Source organism: Etheostoma cragini, chromosome 21 (assembly GCF_013103735.1).
Source record: "Etheostoma cragini isolate CJK2018 chromosome 21, CSU_Ecrag_1.0, whole genome shotgun sequence".
NCBI lineage: Eukaryota > Metazoa > Chordata > Actinopteri > Perciformes > Percidae > Etheostoma > Etheostoma cragini.
The window spans coordinates 8,943,291-8,962,551 of NC_048427.1; the positions used below are offsets into that span (position 1 = coordinate 8,943,291).

Sequence of the window (19,261 nt, forward strand, 5' to 3'; positions counted from 1 at the left end):
ACACACACACACACACACACACACACACACACACACACACACACACACACAAAATGAGACTTACCTCTGACTAGACTTGCAAGGGTCCATATTTGGACCCCAGTTCCATCACGACAGTGTAAGTAAAAACAAAAAAGTGACAAATTAAAGTGGTGGCCACATGGTGCGCTGAATAGCATGCACAGTTCAGCGGGGGGCAGGGACGTAAGCAAGACCTCTTCTTGAATTTGTGAGTTTAACGGCCATTCTTCCCCCCCCAGTTGATAGAGTGGAAATAATGAGGGCGGCACGTCAACACGCATGAAGTGAAGGTGGCAATTCTGGGTACAGTTGGCCCACACTAAAAAGCCTAGATCTTTGCGACTAAACCTTGTTCCCAAAGAGTGTCAAGACAAAAAGCAAAGATGCAGAGAAATAACGATATGCTTATGTGTTTTTGTATGGTTTAGCTTCTTCATAGTCAAAACTATGCAGGCAAAAACCATGAATTTTAAAATGGAAATGATCAGTTTCACATTTAGAAGCTTTTTTTGCAACACGTACATGCTCAATAAATGATCAAATCTAAATGTGTCCTCTGTATTATACACAAAAGAAATCACAGGCACTGGCTTGCATATCAACCAAAATTCCAAAGCATCAAGAAAATCTAAGTTTTACTGGCAGTGGGGATAGAACTCCCAGACAACCTTGAAAGGATCCACTATAATCTAACACATCAGCAGGTGCAGCTCCATAAGATGCCCACTACAGAGCTTGTATTGGTTAACTTTGATTACAACAAAGTAAAAGTGGTGCTCTTTAATGAAACAGTCATCTACATCTTCTGAACAGAAGGCCTCCTTCTGCTTTGTGCTCATTTGGTTTAGATTAGCATAATTTTAATTCAAGTCACATGAATAGCCCATTTAGACTTAATGGTCCTAATAACCAGGTGTGGGTACTGAAGGACATACAGAAGGATGACACAGCGGTTTCTGCTTTTTTTTGCTCATTTACTACAAATCGCATATACTTACTATATGAACGGTGCAACCAATGACCCGCGTTTCACTTCTCGCAGCACATGAACATGCCACTCAAAAAACATCAAGCTACATGTTAGGTGAAAATAAAATATTAAAATAATCATGTAGCAATAGAGATACACAGTTTGAGTATTTCACCCACAATGGGTTTATCTTGTGGCTACCAGTTTTAATTATTTCAACATGATGTTTTTCCATCAGTTTGGCACGGAAAATGACTCTAAATACTGCAATACCCATGAGCCTCAGCCGCTTTTGAATTCAAAACACTATGACACTGTGGTTTTAGCTAGGAACAAAACACGGCGCCATAGTGGCCGAATTCTTCCAAAGTACACCCAGAATTGATTAAAGCTGCAGACTGTACCATCATTTTTCTCAATTGCGTAGACTTTAGGTTTTGCTTACGGCAAGCGCTGCATGCAACAGTTTTAAGCTCTGTGATTAGACGTTTCTTACCAAAAGGTACCATGAAACTTCTACTTCCTGCACCAGGGGTAGCTGAAACAGCTCCCCCCACTTTGAAACTCTTTGGAAAATAGTGGGTACACGAGTAGTGAATGGCTACAATTAGGACTGTACGACAATTAGGACTGTTCGACATAAGGGAATATATGTGATTATCACAATAACATAAGTGTGAGTATCACAATAACAACATTACTTTTGATAAATAAACATACATTAAAGTGCACCATGTTTTTTTGACTCCAGTCTTGCAAAGTACATGTTCTTGTGCCATGTCATCTTTCCTGTATCCAAAATATTGCCAGTCCCCCAGTTCTTCTCTGGCATTCGCACTTTCGTCTGCACTCATCTTGTCACACACAGGTCTAATAAACCTCACTCGCAGATGCGTGCAGATTCTGACCAATCAGAGGAGAGCTCTGTCTGATTGGCTAGAGAGCTAACAGCATAGTGTGTACCAGAAAAAATAGCAGCTAAAGAATGTAATTAATACGTTGTTAGTATATTCAAGTTTAATTGCAAATGAGATAAGTTGAAAGAAAAAAAAAGAAGAAAAAAAAGGTATATTGTGCAGCCCAAGTTACAATCGTTAATTGTAAATGAGGTTATCAATGCAAAAACACTGTTATGATCAAACAACAGAGTGGTATGGATGTGGAAACGTAAACAAAACATTAATCTTTCTTAAACTAACTGTCCTTTGTTAGAGAGCCACTACGTTTCTGCTTCCACATCTCTTGTCTCTTTATTGATCACGTGCTTCAGTCTTACAGTTAGCTCATCAGTGTTCACCAGGCTGTCCTGGAAGAATAGGGACAGAAAGGGAAAAAGGACAAACTCACATCCACATTCTAAAGTTGTTCAACACCTCCCTCCCTCTGCTTAGCTCAGACTTGGCAGCGCTAAATTTAGCCTGGCAACCTTGGGATTCATCCTCAATTTTAAATCCTGAATGTAGGTTGAGGCCAATGGATTCAATACAAGTGTACAGCTGAGAAACAAATGAGAAATGAGTTTATACAAGTAGAATTAAGTAGGGATGGTTGAATTCCTCTGATATGGCAAAAAGACCCAGCGTGAAGCAGAACCTTAATGATTGTTTGGAGTGATCTATACTAAAAAGATTTCATTTATTCTACTCAGTAAATAAAAATCCAGTCAGTTTAGTTCAACCTCTGAGATTCTGTGTTGTGAAAATCTCATATGCAAACCCCATTTTATCCCCACATTGGTCCATTTTCAAGGACTAACCTATACATAAAGAAATGATGTGCTTAAGATAGCTCTAACGTCCTTCACACTGTCTCTCCAGTATAGGTGATGGCCATGAAACATCATTAGGGATCCATACTGATGCACTCTTCCCCCCCTTAATCGGCTCGACTATAAATAGCTTTGAGTGAAGTTTGTTACGATTCAGAAGTGTGGAGCATGAGTTAGAATCTAAAGATGAGAGAGAAAGATGCAGATGGAGGTAGGGGGCCATAAACTGTGTGTGTAAGCATTTGCTGTCTTGTGAAGGTGAGCTGAAGCAGCAGTACAACAGGGAGTGACGAATGGTGTAACATTTGGTCCAAATGTAAAGACAATTTGTGTTACTTCTTGCTAAGTGTATCTATCTGCAATACTAAAACCAAATGTTTTCAACATGTCTAACTAAGTGAAAATGAGTGACTATTAATGGTATCACATGAGGGGAAGCTACTTCTCTTTAAGGCTTAATGTAATGTTTCAAAGTAAGAGTTATCAGTGAGTGGTGGTGGAGCACTTGGAATCTTCCTTGGAGCATTCTATTCTCTTTAGAGAGCAACTTTTTGTATTTATCTGACTCCTCTTGTATAATTTAAGGGCTGCTATTTGTAGCTTGTTCTTTTGTATTTATTAAACAAGTCACAGTGCTGAGAGGTTGACAACAATACTGTATTATTATCGCACTTTGTTTACATTAAAACTGCAGTAGGGTCTGAAACACTATAACTTTTATAACGTTATTCATCCATCAGTATTGTTTGAGCACAATAAACCATCCACAACAGTAGTAAAATCTGAACACCTGGCACTTGGTCAAACTACTCCCCAAAAAATAATTCTGCATTGAATATTGCAATGCAGAATGTTCTCGCCATCTCTCTTTCTTTAATCCCTGTAATTCGGTCCATGCAACTCACTTGGTCTTTTTGCGGATCTCCTCCACCAGTTGCTTAATGTGATCCTCCATGAACTCAATTTTTTCCTGCTTGCGAGCCAGGGCTTTCTGCAGGCGGACAATGCGCTCCACAAGCATGGTTTTGTCGACCTCTGGGAAGCTGTCAACGGCCACTACTGAAGGACCTGACTGGCTCTCTGGTGACCGCTCTTCAACACCACTGCTCCCACCATGGCGTGCATTCAAGGAGCCTGGGGAAATAGAGGAGATTGAGATGAATTTAGAAATTTAGAATTTGGTCATGTATCAGCTAGATGTGAGTTATTATTGTCTTTTTTTTTTTTTTTTTGGAGGGACATTTATACCACCAGAAGGAGAACAAAACTTAACAGGACAAATATTGGAAAAACTAAAATCTTTTATGATATAACTTCCATATGTGTTAAATACTAACCAAATCCAGGAGCAGTACCTGAGGAACTTGAGCGACTGCCCATACTGCTGGCATCCCGTTCGCAGCCTCCATTCTCAACCTGCTCCAGTCTCTTACGAGCTGTAGAAGAAGAGAAAGTAAGGAACTGTCAAACAGAGAGATAAACACCAATAAGCTTGTAGGATAGACACAATTTTAAAGTTGATACATGCTTTGACCAAAATATTGTTGGTATTGCAAACTGCTAAATATATTCCAGTAAGCGAATTCTTTACAAACATTTTGCGCTGTGTGCTTGAGATTACTTTCATTCTGCCATTTAGGACATCCCGAAATGGTGTCAAAAAAGGCTCAGTGCTTGTCTGCTCACCAGTCAAAATGTATTCAGTTCAATCATAAATAAAATCAAGTGAGCAAATATTTACATTTAATAGGCTATAATGAGAAGGTATTTGGCATTTTCACTTTATAAATAACTTAACTGATTATAAAGGGTCCGAATCAGAAGACTAATTTTCTGTTGATCAACTTTCTTCGACTAATCATTTCTACACTAACTTTGTGTGAGCAAAGAAACAGTACTGTGACATAAACAATATACTAATGCTGTGCAACAATGAGCAGAGTATACAATCTTAAAAATTATTAGAGGCAGAAGCCCACAAACAAGCAAAATTAAAATGTTAAAGCTAAGCATTATTGCTTGACTGAACTGAGTTTTCCTCTGTGAAGGTGTCTACCTGAATAAAATGGTGATGCAGGCTGCTTTTGAAGAAGAGTGCACGCTCAGCAAACCTCCCATGCATAACAAAAGGCTTAAAGTACTGTGCTGAAGTCAGAAACTCAAACTACAACAATGAAGAATCACCACAAACCCCACTTGTAAAAAAAAATGTCCTTCTGTCCCAAAAGTAAAAAGCTTGCGTTAACAGGAGAATATAGGGCTGGACTTTTAGATCACTGTGTGTTCCCAGAGACCCAAGAAGGGGAAGCTGGCTCACTCTATCAAGTATAATCCAAGCATTAGAAGAACATTAGCTCTAATACACTGCACCTATCTGCACCCTTCCATCTCCATTGTTTCTATTCACTAAGTCCTTTCTCCTCTTAGTCTGCATGTGTGACCTGATATTACACCAGAGTATGGACGGTCTCTCAGGCGAGACATCATGTAGTAAATGATAAATATCGCGGGGAAGAGAAATTAGATGAGGGCGAACAGGAAAGCTATCATTTCACTTATTACATTCTGATGGTTTTCGATACATGAACACAGTAGTTATGTTAGCAGGGCAGTCCATGATACAATCTAAATACAATCTTATTTACAGGGACTCTGACACAGGGTATGCTACTTTTTATTAAAATGTTTTACACGTCACCTGTTTTCTATGAATTAGACACTTCTGAATTGATTGTTTGTCAGCATAACAAAATTGAGTTAAGAAAAAAAAAGGATTTTAAAGTGTATTCTGGTTTATGTAACTTTATTTTTATATCTTATACTTTATTATCTTTATATACACAGCAGTATCAATTTAAAAAGGGGATGTCTGTAAGTATTGCCCGTCCCTGAATATCAGCCATTATTCTTCTAAATAGCAAACACATTGCAATGAAGTTTCATATGATGTGTCTATTTGTAAAGTATGGTAGGTATTAGAGCCTTGGCTGAAAATATCTGAAAGTAACACTACACTACACTACATGGCTCTCATTAGATGTAATCCTACTCATCTGCTAATTAAATAGTTACATTACAGTGGTTGCTGTAGCACAAAGAAGCTGCGGAAATATACTTAAAGCTGGTTTCCTAACCTTGTGTTAGTTGCTTTGTCAGGTCCTTGATGTTGGCAGCTTGTTTCCTTTTCTGAGTCACCAGCTCATCCCTCAGCTCTTCAACTCGGGTTATTAGATGACCCATCTCTGTCTGTAGTGCTGCCCGCTCCTGTTGCAGGCCCTGCACCTCCTGCTGCCTCAGCACCTCTTCCTGTTTCAACTGCCGTGACTACAGGTTTAACAGGGACAGGGAAATAATTAGGGTAACGATGCAATAACAGCCACAATAGAGTGGAAAGATAATGTGACAATCTGTTATTGAAAAGGAAAAATATGACACAACTTATTTTAAGATTATCTGCTGAATGTCAGGACAGAAAATATCACCGTTTAAGGACGTGTGAGTTCTATGTCAGACAACTCAGCGGTTATGTACCACTCCTTCATCTCATCTCTATAATTTCTCCCCAACCTTGTCATCTAACAGCCTGTTGGTCTCCTCCAGCTTTGCTTTCAGCTCTGTGAAGCAGCCGTTGAGCTGATCCAGCTGAGACTGCAGTGAGTTGCTCTCTGACTGGAGCTGGGCGTTCTTGCTGCTCAGCTTCTCAGTGAAGCCCAGTAACTCAGCCTCCCGCTCCCTGCTGCCTTGCACATCACGCTGGAGGTCCGTCATCTGGCTGGTCAGGCTGTCCATTTCCTCACGAAGAGACGTGATCTCCTGTTTATCACTGACAAAATAATTATCGACCTGGTGTTAATAAAGACAGCAACTCATATAAAATGGCCAATTACTATGAACTTCCCTTCTTGTCCAAGTGTATGAAATGCATACTATAGTGATAGAAATATATAGGAGCATTGAATGAAAAACATGATTATACTTAACATACAGAAAATAAAGTAAGGCAGACTATTCGGATTAATCCAATACAAAAATAATTGACAAGATTACAAACTATTGACTTGAAGGATATACAGGCATGGTACATGAGTAAATGTTAGATTTAACAGTTTACTGTCATTTCAAATTATATGTAATCAAAAACTAAAACAAGACTGTTCTTTTGGATTTGGATGGATTTAAACAGATCTGTGCCGGATTGAGGGTCACAATTTTCACTGGTAGTGAAGTTGTCTACATACTAGTCTCGGTTTGCCAGACCATCCACACGCTAAGGAGCGGAGGAGGATCTTGCTACTCCACATTGCATTCCGGGATGGGAGATAAACGTGCTCTGGTTTATTGGCATTTCTTTAAACCAATCAGAATCGTCATGGGCGGTGCTAAACTCTGCACAGAGCTGCTGTAAAATAGTTGTGCATAGAAAACTGAGATTGAACAAATGGCTAGCTAGCTAGTTGTCTCAATTTACCATGCAGAGATCTGAGGAGCAGTCAACCATAGTCCTCATGAATTCACCGGAGTTTAAAATTCCAACACAAAGGAAATGGACAACGGCGAAAATACATGCATGTGGCACCGGAGCAGAAGTGGAAAATCAAGGATATATACCATCTACAGACCAAAGAAGAACTGGTGGCATCAACATTTTTTTTTCTTGCCAACAACTTAAAATGTTGATTGTTGAATTTTGGTGCAAGAGGTAAAACACTTTCTGCTACTCAAATCGACAGCTAGAAAGAAAAAGTAGAGAAGTTTTGCATAAATCTATTGGCGCCACCTTCTTATGGCACTCTGGCACACACAGAAAGCAGCATTTCATTAAGTGGAAAAGTTTCTCCAAGTCATCTGCAGATGGCTGGCAGAGCAACACACCCACAGAGGGACCTGAGCTCCTTCCTGCCCTGAGTGCTATATCTGTCTCTGGCCTAACTTAAAATCCAGCGAATAAGATACTTGCATAAAATAAAACAAAATGGACGATAACTTTATCAAAGCCTGCACTGTTCTATCAAAACCAATAGTGTTTAGCAGTGCAAGTACTGTGTCAGTGTGTGTTTGTACCGTTGATGCTGATCCTGGAGCGCAGTGATCTCTTCCAGCTTTTCTCTCTGACGTCCGATCTCCGCTTTCTGCCGATTGATGATCTCCCTGTACTTGCTCAGCTCGTCCTCCCAGCGTGGACGCTCGTCCTCTAGACACTTTAACTGCGGAACAAAACATCCCTAATTAACCTGAACACCTGCTGATATCTGGGGGAACACAGATGTTCGAGCACTTATCTATATGACAAACCTTGGTTCGTAGAGTAATGAGCTCATCCATGCCCTCTTTGTAACTCCTCTTCAGGTCATCCAGCTCTTTGGCCTTCACTCGGTGGACCTGCCAGATGCATTAAGTTCTACATTAGTTATGTATCCACTGTTGTGGCTTTATCAGTCTGCTCATAAAAAGCAATTTCTGTTTCTAAACCTCAGAATCCTTATCCTTACCACACATCACCAATTCAGTTCAATAGTTTTACCCATCAATTTCACCTACACTCACATTTAATGGAATACATTTTGATCTGAAAAACATCATTTCATTGCAGAAGCATTTCCTGGCGATCCAAGTGTGGCATTCATTAACATTATTATGCTTATGCAGTTATTATGCACGCAAAAGCAAATCTTAATAATGTTTTAACAAGGCCATTAATAGTCAACTTTTCAAAGCAGCCGTTAGTAGCCTGTGGTATCCAAGACAACATGCAAGTAATGGATGTGCCGGAAAATTTAGTGTCCATTCTTTTCCCATTCATCTCTCCCATCCCATTTTAATGGAAACACCCACAGTAATGGAAACCCAACGGCATTGTTTGCATTATTTATGACTGAGCTGCATCATAACACATAATACTAATACTAAAATAAACACAGAATTGCCTTAATTTATCCACCAGCAGGGCAGCGATATCTGTTGAGTTCCTAAAAACAACATGCACACAGCAACAGTCCCACAACATACTGTATATCCCCACAATGTTAAGAGGTCATTGTATTAATAGTTTTTATGATATCAGACAAAACAAATCTATAACAATAAATAGCATTATATTCATCTTTATAAATCAGCAATTAAGACAATTTAAAATGATATCTGTGACTTGTAAACACCATGGATAAACAAACCAGGCAATGGAATGATGCCAAGAATTGGGTGATGTCCTCTGGGTTGTTGTTGAAACCCACAGTGTCATATTGATTATTTCTAGGCCATTTATTTTTAAAGTGTGATCCCCTCAGAATGAGGCAGAGAGAAAAACAGGCCATTGTGTTTGGATGGAGTCCATGTCTGTGCCAGTGTATGCATGCGTGCGTGTGTGCGTGTCTGCCTGTAGAGCCCATGTGCCAATTTGTAAATCATTTCTACTCAAGGCAATTACATCTCTCAAACTGATGAAAACAGCTGAAAAACATTTTACTATAAGGGCTGGCATCAATAGAAGGCTTGGCAGAGCAGAATGTAGTATATAGCATACCTGTGTTAGTGTTTACTTTGTATTTCTGGTGGATCGTCACACAGTAGAAAGATAATTATATTTATGTACAGTATGCTGCAAGCATATAAACTACTAATGTTTGCGGTAAAGCTGCTAAGCTTCACATTTTGTCCAGGATTTTAAGTGCCCACTCACTGGCTACCTTGAGCTAATGTGTACACACTAATGTGTTCTTGTGTGTACATGTGTGTGAGAAAGTGTTTGTATGTGTGCACACTGTGGTTAGCACCTCTAATTGGTCCGTTTGTTCCTGCTTGTGTTTCTCCAGCTCTACTTTGGTCTTCCTTAGCTTAGCATCCAGCTCGTTGGACTTGAGCTCCTCCGATTCCTGGAAGAGAGAGGGGCGGAAGATTCAAAAACCAGAGAGTCAGCATGGTGAAAAAGAGGGGGCTGAAATAAAGTCAGGCAAGCCTGGAAGAAAGAGAGATGGGTGAAATACAGGGCATGGGAAAAAAGAAAGCAACTGATAATGACAATGAGACACCAAAACATAATATCCATGTTAGCAACAAAGATATCTGGTTTTATTTCAACTCCTTTTCTGGTCTCATTAACTATATGTTTTACGTTACTTTTTTTTTTAATGTGATAATCATATATAAACAAAACATACAAAAATTCATCATATGCTTTACTTTTTTGGGGCCTTTCATTTTTAAAGGTCCTGTTCTCCTATATGGTGTCTTTGTATGCTCTGATTACACACCACTGATGAATACAATAACTAAATATTCTCTTCAGCCCAGAGAGAAATTTTAGGCAGCTCTCTACTCCCATCACAAGGTATAAATGAAAACTGCCTTTCTACTAAAGCAGAATCAATCAAGTTAAATTGTACTCATTGAAAAGCATATTTTTGTATTGACATGCAAAGTGTCATTCAGTCAATGTATGTGAGAGCACAGAATGTAATACAGGCTGAATGTCTGAAAATCATGTGTCTCTTACTATAGATTTAATTAGTTTAATTAAGGGAGTAGTTTGACTGATTTTCATAAACAGATTTTGATATGCACAAAAATTGCTAACAACTAAACTAACAATCTCTAACTACATCCAACAAATCCTGGCATAGACCACGTTTTTTCCCATATACACAGATATTTTACATTTTCTCACATTCTTGGTCATGAGCAAACTAATACTCTTATGTGATAAATATCACAGACCTGGTATGTTCGGATCATGTCCTGGCAGTTTTTGCGGATCTGTTCGGTCTCTTCTTTGGCCTGGGCCAGTTTGGAAGTGGTCTCTCTCAGTTTGTCTTTAGTTTCCTGCACACCGATAAACATAAACATGCTTTTGTAACTATGACACTACAAACACAGCATTTCCCTTCAAATCAAAGCCTGTAATGTATAATAAATTCATTCAATAATTTGCAAAAGCTTCCTGTTTTGTGACTTCTTTTCCATGTAAATGCATATAGAATTGCAAGCACGCGCGCACGCACGCACGTACTGGCCTTGAGAAACTGACTTTCTGCTTTTTCCACTGTTTATTGTTGTTGTGTATTTGCTTGGAGGCAGTTCAAAATAAAAGCATTACTTCGTAATAGACATTTCCAAAAATAGCAACAATGTTAATGATTATTTCCTTGCAGGATCATTACTGTACCACTTTAAAGCCCATTTCGCCCCTGAATCAAATGAAACATCTAATTATGTTTTTATGGAGCGGCTGCAGATGAAATGACTGAAGGGGATGCCATTTGTGTTCTGGCGCACATCTTTGATGAACAGGCGTGGTTTATAGACTAAATTAAGAAAATCACCATTAACTAGAAATTAGAGAATGTTCTTTTAGACCGATATGGGTAATGTATTAACTGTAAACTGGAGATACAACAAATGAATCATTCATCATGTATCATTTGATTAACTGGAAAATGTTTAGGTTCATATCCACTACAATAGCATCCAAAGCCCAAGGAAATTGATATGAAATAAGTAATTAAAATATGGTGAACTCTTTTGTGTTTTTTGGATGAGTTTATAATATTAGTGAAATAAAAATAAGACAATATCAAAAGTTCTCAAAGATTGCATTTGCATGGAACAGGATTGTCTCAACAGGATTGCTTGATAAGTAAAGATTTAACACAAAATAATAGTTCACATTACCTTGTGTCCATCTGCCTCACTCTTTAGTTTGTTCTGGGCCCATTTGACCTTGATAAGATACGAGTTGATCTCCTCCTTCAACTTTTCCACCTCTCGAGTCAACCTGCTAACCTCGCCTTCCTGAGAACAGAGAAAAATGGATGAAGGAGGAAAAATATCAGAGGATAGGACAGAAAACACGTTTATAATTTTTACAGGTGCAAATTATACTAAATTCAATCATTTACCACATAAAGCAAAATGCAATAGGTTCAAATGAATACCAAATACATATTTATACATATCAAAACAATTGTACCACTTAGAAAATGTTTTCTTTTGTCAGAGGTTAACTTTTTTGAGGAAAAATGCAAATAGTAACAGTAAGCAGAGATCTTATTGAGCCTTTATGTTCTGATATTAACAGTTTAGAAAACAAAAGCTATTTACCGGGGCACCTAAAACTGACAGTAGTAGTATTTACCTTAGCATCATACAGCTGTTGCAGCCGACCTTTCTCCTGAGCCAGCTGGTTTCCTCTGAGGGCCTGGCGGTCTACCTCCTTGGTGGCTTCCCTCAGACTCTTCTCCAAACTCTCCTTATCCCGCCTCAGGTCCAGGGCCTCTTTCTCCCCCCGCACATATTTCATCACCATGGCCTCCTTCTCTTGGCGTGCCTCATCACACTTCTTGTTCACCTGAGATGGTTGTTTGTCATTAAATAGGTTAAAATGATATCCCAAACTTCAATCAATGAGCTGCTGTTTGTAATGATCCATAAGAGGATCAGAAGAAAGTGATGTTTCTTTTTAAGGAATACCTAAAGGGAGATGGCTCGGGAGAAAATGTATGTAATTCTCTACTTAGCTTCTGGAACTTCAGCCTGGACTGGAACAAGTAATAAAACATTGAGGGAAAATCCCGCATTGCAGTGTATATGGAAAACAAAACTGCTGACTGACTGTACAACAATCAGCTTGTCAACCTTTTACAAATAAAGCTGACGTGCTCCCCCTTGTCAGTAATGTTACAAAGCCAATTTCATGTTGCATTATTTCACTGTTTAATACCGTGTATTATTGAACTACAAATAAAATAATGCACCCACACTTAATCCCATATTTTGTTAACTAGGGCTGAAACTAACAATTATGTACATTCTTGATCCTCCTTTCATTATCCTAGCACTTTTAAGACCAGGGCACCGTGGGGTACAAACTACTGGTCTCAGTCATCATAACTTTAAATTTAAAAAAGTGTAAGTTAAACAATAAAAGAAAGGGTTAGATGGCACAGAGTTTCTATAAAATAACTGGGTCAACATCTTAATACAAGGGAGGACTGATATAAGGGAAAGGCTTACAAGACAACCACCTCTTAACTGTTCATTGAACAGTGAAATTAAAAATTGTGAAGTATAACAAAACTGTCAAGAAAAAAAGTGCCCTACATGGTTTCAACCAGGTGTGGAAACTATTAGATGAAAAATATGCTCTGCTGCACTATTCACTTAACAAGTGATTACACCTGCAATAACAACAGTTTGGTGTGAAAAGACCTTGACTGTTCAGCGGCAAGTTTTGTGAAAACATCTTCAAAGAAACATGTCTGGCAAAAACTAGCGTACTGTATTTTTGGCCAGTTGTGAGTTACCTTTAAATCAGTTACTTTAACAATAAATTAAATCAAAAGATAAAAACATTTATTTGTGTAAGGTGGTAAGAGTAACTTAAGGACCGTGCCATTGATTCACTCATTTTTTTGATTGAGATAATCCAGATGCTGTAGATGGAGACACTCAGGCTGCAGTTTGTCTGATAGTGACATTACAACACAAACAAAGAAAATCGTCACGTAAATACTGCTGAATTCTGAACTCATGTCAATACATTAATAATACTTAAATGAACAGTATATCCCCAAGTATCCCTCCACTGTTTTGTTGTCACTTCTGCGACAACAGAAAACTAGAAAAAACTATCCATAACGTTTGTTCATTTTGAGTTAAATGACAAACTCGGGCTGCATTCCATTAGTGTTTCAACATGTCCCAGCTCCCTTCACCTAAGCACTTGCCCTTTGGGGAATCCCCACCGCTATTTTCAGTATCATTCCATCAGTCTGAAAAACTGAAGAGAACTTGGTGAGATCGACCCTTAGAGAGCTGAGGGAGAGTGTGAAAAATGATGGTCACTCCAGAGGTGGATATCACCCACAATGCATTGCAATTATGCGTATAGTTCAAGAAAATACATCCTTGGTTAGGTGTCAGTCATGTCCCACCGCTAAAACTCCCGTTGCTGACCACCAAACAAGGGGACGATGAATAAATACATAACATTTTACTGAAACATGTAATATGTAGCCTTTTTAACTTTAAACTTTGTATTTACCAGATAATTGTGTTGTGTGATTTCTTTATTTCCAACATTATCTGTAAATGCGTGGAAGAAAATCTGCCTTTGTGAAATATAGCCTACGCATTAATATAATTAATCATGATACACAAACTTTCTAAATCAGAATCTAATGCAGCTGCTTAGCAAGCCTCATCGAAATGAGTCAGCATGTATTTGTGACAAAAAAGAGTAATACTTCCATACATGAAATACTTTACAATAAGAAATTTGCATTACATAAGCAGACGTGAAATGAACAGGGATAATGCAATAATTAATAGAAAATAAAGATCTAATATAAAACACACACTTGAAGAAGTAGTACTAGTACTACCCCCCCCACACACCCCCCGCTCCCTTCCCACCCATTTTCCCTCTGCTCTCCAGGAGGCCTCCATGTGACGTATGCTATTACGTCCTTATGTCATAGGGCTGAGGGAAAGTGATGGAGGGCATGTTAAAACACTAATGAAACACAGCCTCGATCTAAGTTTGCAAAGTAAGGTACTATAGCAGCCTAAAAATGAAACAAGGACAGACATGCAAATAAGAGTCTGGCCGGGGAAAAACCAAGTTGACCATTTGACAAGCTTATCAAAGACCCTCACAGTATTTGGGTACCAGTTATACCTGTTCAAGCCTGTGGGACATGTCTTTATGCATGTGCTGGAGGGCAGCCTTAGCTGCCTGGTCCTGGTGAATTAGCTTATCCCGCGACTCCTTAAGTTCTTTCAGCAGCTCCTCCACCCTGCCCTCCAACTGCAGAAACAGGGAGTATACAGGTTGAGCAACATGTAAGCCTGGGCCATACCTGGACTAACCTGCTTCACAGGATCACGCCTGACACAAAATGTTGGGAGGCAAGATATGCCGCACATTAAGAGGAAGGCAGTTTGCCATTTTTCCAGTCCTCCAAATCAGAGACTTATACTGAACAGACAGGACAACAAAAATAAGCCTAAAATAATTACATATGATGGTTGGAGAGAAAAGCATGCATTGTGTGCTTGTCATAAAAATCCCTCCTACACCCTTCTGCCAACACAATGCCTAAACAAACACTGTTACCAAGAAATAATGTATCAATTGTTGTTCCTTCTATGGCAATAGCAATGTTAGGCCAGATCCAATGAACAGAGAAGTACTTGTGTTTTGGTGTGTTAGATGGATGGTAAACTTTGTAAATCAAAGCATAGGACACACACACAAAGGACACAGGACGTTGACAAAGCTGGCCGAGAGCAAATACTCTGATAAGCCATCAGTGTTTACGGATGCTGTGGAGCAAAGTTTTTCCCTTTTAAGATGTGAGAGTACCTAACATAAAACATTATACAGCAAAAATGACAATATTTGCAAAAATGTGATCACAGTTTGCAGAAGTTGGACATAACATTGCAGAGGAGCACTTCCTTGTTGATGACAAATATAAGGTAAATAGGCTACCATTGTTTTCGAACAACAGATTAAAAATAGCTTGAGAGACATGCAGGGGAGAAAGCAGCATGCTTGTTTTGGACCAAAGGATAGATACAAAAAACATAACATGGCTTTATGCTCTAAATCAGTTAGTGCCATTTGACAATGAACATTAGACCATAGATGATGAAACCAACCTTTTTAATAGTGGCCATGTGCTGCTTTTCTGTTTCTGACCTCTTTTTCAGCTCTTCTTTCATGTTGTCCTTCTCTGAACAAATACCCAGGATCAGCTCCTGATGCCTCTTGTTCTCCTCAAGCAGCCTATACACACACACACACACACACACACACACACAGAGAAACACCAAACACACAAACCACAAATTCAGGTCAAGTCTGTACAAAGTACTGAAGTGTTTAGACTGTTGTCATAGGCTAGAAGAAAGAGCAAATTAAGAAAATATGTGTGTCATTCTGTGTCGTTTAGATAATAAAAGGTAAGTTTCTCTACCACAAAAAACTGCTTGAAATTTTAAACTATTTAAAAATGATTCTTGTGTACCAGTTTAATCAACACAGAGTTAAGCCAACTAAGGGGAATGAAAAAGAAAAAGAATTAGAAGTATGTTAATCTCTTGCTAAACTGACGCACTACAATGGAAGCTAAGTACTGTACAAATAGCAGTTTAAAATGATGTGATTAGGGTGGCCTAGCACACCATCATAGTCTAGGCAGCAGAAAAAGCAGAGACATTGATTAATCTAATAAACTGACACCGTGCTGCAACCATTTTAACTGATGAAATAGCAGCTTACCTCTGAATGGATTTTTCCTGCTGTGCATACTTGAATTGCACACACTTCTCTAAGACCACCATGCAGCCCTCTTGGTCTGTAGGGAGACCATTGACAGGTGGGCTCTCTTTCCTCTCACCTCCACGTCCCCCTTCAGGCAGCTGGAAAGCCAACAGCTCTGACTCTAGCTCATCCAGCAGTGACTCCTGTGACAGCGAGCGCTGGATCTGGGAGATGAGCTTTCGGCTGCAATCAGTGTCATACGGACTAGACAAGGCATGTGAGGGGGCTGAGGTGTTAGCACTGGTTTGGGGGCTGGAAGCCAGGGATGAGCCAACAGTCTCTGATCTGGGGGTAGAAGGTCCATTACAGAACCCAGAGGAGGTTGTCAAATCGGTGGGGGAGTGTTTGGAAGTGCTTCGGATGGAAGTGGATGATGGACTCTCCGCTGAACCACTATCATCAGCAGGCGACGACTCTGTGGGACGATTCGTATCCGAGACTGATGGCTGCTCTTTGCTGTTTGGAGTGGTGGCATGAGAATCTTTCCCTTTTTCAAAAGTCAATAAGGTTTCTGTTGTCCCTTCAAGAACCAAAGGAGAGCTTTCTACCACATCATCCAAAGTGGTGACTGGGCCCGCCTCATTTGAAAGTGAAGGGATCCCGCCTTCCTTTAAATCTGTACTGCTATTACAGCCGTCATCAGCATCCAGCTTTCTCCTATCTACATGTTCCTGACAGCATGTTTGGGCTTCTGACTTTGTCATTATCTCTGTCTGGACATCTGTCATAGTCTTGATTAATTTACTGTCAAACTCTGCTTCATCCTTTGCCCGACTGCCCTGTTCTCCCTCATCCGCACTATTGTGAGAGGTTTGTTCCTCCTCTTCTGTGTTAGATGTGCTGTTGTGAGGTTGATCCGCCAGTTGCAATCCCTCCAGCACAGATTCACCCTCCGATCCTTCCATCATGTGTGTGTCTGTGGCAGGACCAGGCTGTTCCATGGTCCTTCTGGTTTAAATCTGGCAGAGAGAGATGGAGAAGCAGACACAGAGAAGGGAGGCAGGCCCAGTTAGGACAAAGACAAAAAGAAAATGGTTTGAGTTTTCATACATTGTGCGACAACAGTTTTTCTGTGAACAGTCTATAATTCTTGAATGTTACCAATCCAGCCGCCCTGTGCTTTTTGCGTGGTGTGCTGTTCTGGTCATTAGGTACAATCTTGACTTTATGTTGAGATAGGAAAAACCCTGCCAATGCCAAGAATAACCTTAATATCTGTTACCAAAAGGATCACATAACTCAAAGACATCCCCAACAGACACACAGTAAGAGGGGTGGCCCTCTCAACACCTTTTACATTGTTACACGTGTGGGCATGTGGCACAGTACGTCACGGGACTAACATATAGGTATTCAAGATTATTACACAGCCTGACTGCTTTCATCTGAAAAGTGTATCACCGATCCTTTTAGACGTCATGGTAAAACACACTTGCAACATGTAAGCCTGGGGCATACCTGGACTAACCTGCTTCACAGGATGACACCTGACACAAAATGTTGGGAGGCGAGATATACAGCACATTAAGAGGAAGGCAGTTTGCCATTGTTCCAGTCCTCCAAATCAGAGACTTATACTGGACAGACAGGACTACAAAAATAAGCCTGATGGTTGGAGAGAAAAGCATGCATTGTGTGCATGTCATAAAAATCCCTCCTACACCCTTCCGCACACACAACACCGTCATGGTAAAACACACTTATGATAATTAAGGACTGTACAATGTTTGCCTAGAATTTAAAGTATCCAACTTTTCTAACTGTGTCTAATATTAAGCGATCTAAAAACAATATGCCCTGTCTCAGTCTGAAACATTCAGTCACGACTTGAACCTCTTCATTTAAATATTCACCAGTTAAACATTATTCCCTTGGACTGATACTTGCTTTGTCAGCACCTACTGTGTTGTTAATCCCTGATAGATGACTGAGAATAGCTGGAAGCGGTGTAATCTTTAAAACAGCTCTCTGAGTTGTTGAAGGATGATATGTTACACCATGTTTTCAGACCCAAAATCCCCCCCAGCACCATTTGCCACGCCTCTTTCAGTACCATGTTATTCGTACTCACTAGAGTTATCCCAAATCTATTACACACTTTGGGTTCGTAATTTTACCTACAATAAAATCCCGCAAGACTTGTGCTTTCCACCATCCTATTGTGATAAATGAATCACTCACATACAGCAACACAATCAAGCTTCTCGTGTTAAGCAGTGAAAGCACAGATAAAACACACAATGGCGTTGATGCTCTCGCGACAGGTGTCAGAATACTGTCAAAAGAAGTTAACGTAATGGCAGCAGCGAGTCTTATTAAGAGACAACCTTTAGCTGGAGCATGCATCGGGTTGGTTAATGTGTAGTTAGCAAGAATCACGCCGATGTGCCCGCTGTATTTACTGCCCTTTTATTAACACTTTGGACCATTGAACGTTAGCCCTGCCAACGCTGACTTAATCGTGCTAGCTGCTTAGTTAACCATGGCATTAGGATCGCACCTTACCTAACGTAGCTAACCCACAACGTACTAAAAATATAATGGTTCAAATAGATTAAGAGCATAACTGTAGACTGACATTGTGTACTACGGAGGCAATGCTTTATTTAGCTAGCTAGCTAAGCTAACGTTGATAAGAGAGGCGTTAGCTAGCTACAAGTACAGTCCGCTTGCACTGTAACGTTAGCTAGCGTAGCTAAAGCCAACGTTAGCGTCTAACATGAGTGAAAAATAAAGCTCAATAAACATGGTTAGATTTTCACCCACCGAATGCGGAAAGCCCATGGTGTAGTTCAATCGGAAGAGAATCCAGACAATAGATAACTTTGGGCGCTTTGCCTTACCAGCTGATGGCCCCAACAAGTCACTTTGATGACACATCAACAAATATGGCCACTGCGGGAGAAACGATGAAGCGATATAAACCAATGACTGGCCGGTGAGAAATGACGTCAGTGTAACGTTTACATACGACAGGTACACCTTCACCCATAGATACACATCTATCTATCATATCTATGCACCTTCACCTAAATTGAAATGGATTTCAAACATAAACACACATACACCAGTAAACCACATTAAACATCACACATGTGTCTCTTATTAATATGAGATAGTGCAGCCCATGATTATTGTACTGACGGGACAAGGGTACATGTTGCCAATTTGATACCAATTC

At 39.7% G+C, this 19,261-nt stretch overlaps 1 protein-coding gene across 4 annotated transcripts in view; it reads right to left on the minus strand.

Annotated features, from left to right (window-relative positions):
- Positions 1–19,024, minus strand: part of ccdc186 (coiled-coil domain-containing protein 186) — a 28,334-nt gene extending 9,310 nt beyond the window's left edge. The window contains exons 1-15 of one of the 4 annotated variants that reach the window (XM_034860442.1): positions 18,847–19,024; positions 16,039–17,039; positions 15,417–15,543; positions 14,431–14,559; positions 11,887–12,099; positions 11,424–11,543; positions 10,470–10,574; positions 9,530–9,628; positions 8,052–8,138; positions 7,821–7,963; positions 6,327–6,582; positions 5,894–6,083; positions 4,097–4,195; positions 3,665–3,893; positions 2,051–2,297 (exon numbers count right to left, since the gene is read on the minus strand). In XM_034860442.1, the coding sequence (XP_034716333.1) occupies positions 2,285–2,297; positions 3,665–3,893; positions 4,097–4,195; positions 5,894–6,083; positions 6,327–6,582; positions 7,821–7,963; positions 8,052–8,138; positions 9,530–9,628; positions 10,470–10,574; positions 11,424–11,543; positions 11,887–12,099; positions 14,431–14,559; positions 15,417–15,543; positions 16,039–17,021 (2,793 nt within the window). In that variant the 5' untranslated portion in view covers positions 17,022–17,039; positions 18,847–19,024 and the 3' untranslated portion in view covers positions 2,051–2,284. Of the gene's footprint in view, positions 1–2,050; positions 2,298–3,600; positions 3,894–4,096; positions 4,196–5,893; positions 6,084–6,326; positions 6,583–7,820; positions 7,964–8,051; positions 8,139–9,529; positions 9,629–10,469; positions 10,575–11,423; positions 11,544–11,886; positions 12,100–14,430; positions 14,560–15,416; positions 15,544–16,038; positions 17,040–18,846 lie in introns of those variants that run through there. The other 3 variants (XM_034860441.1, XM_034860440.1, XM_034860443.1) reach the window with 3 other exon arrangements.
- Positions 19,025–19,261: the final 237 nt, after the last annotated feature.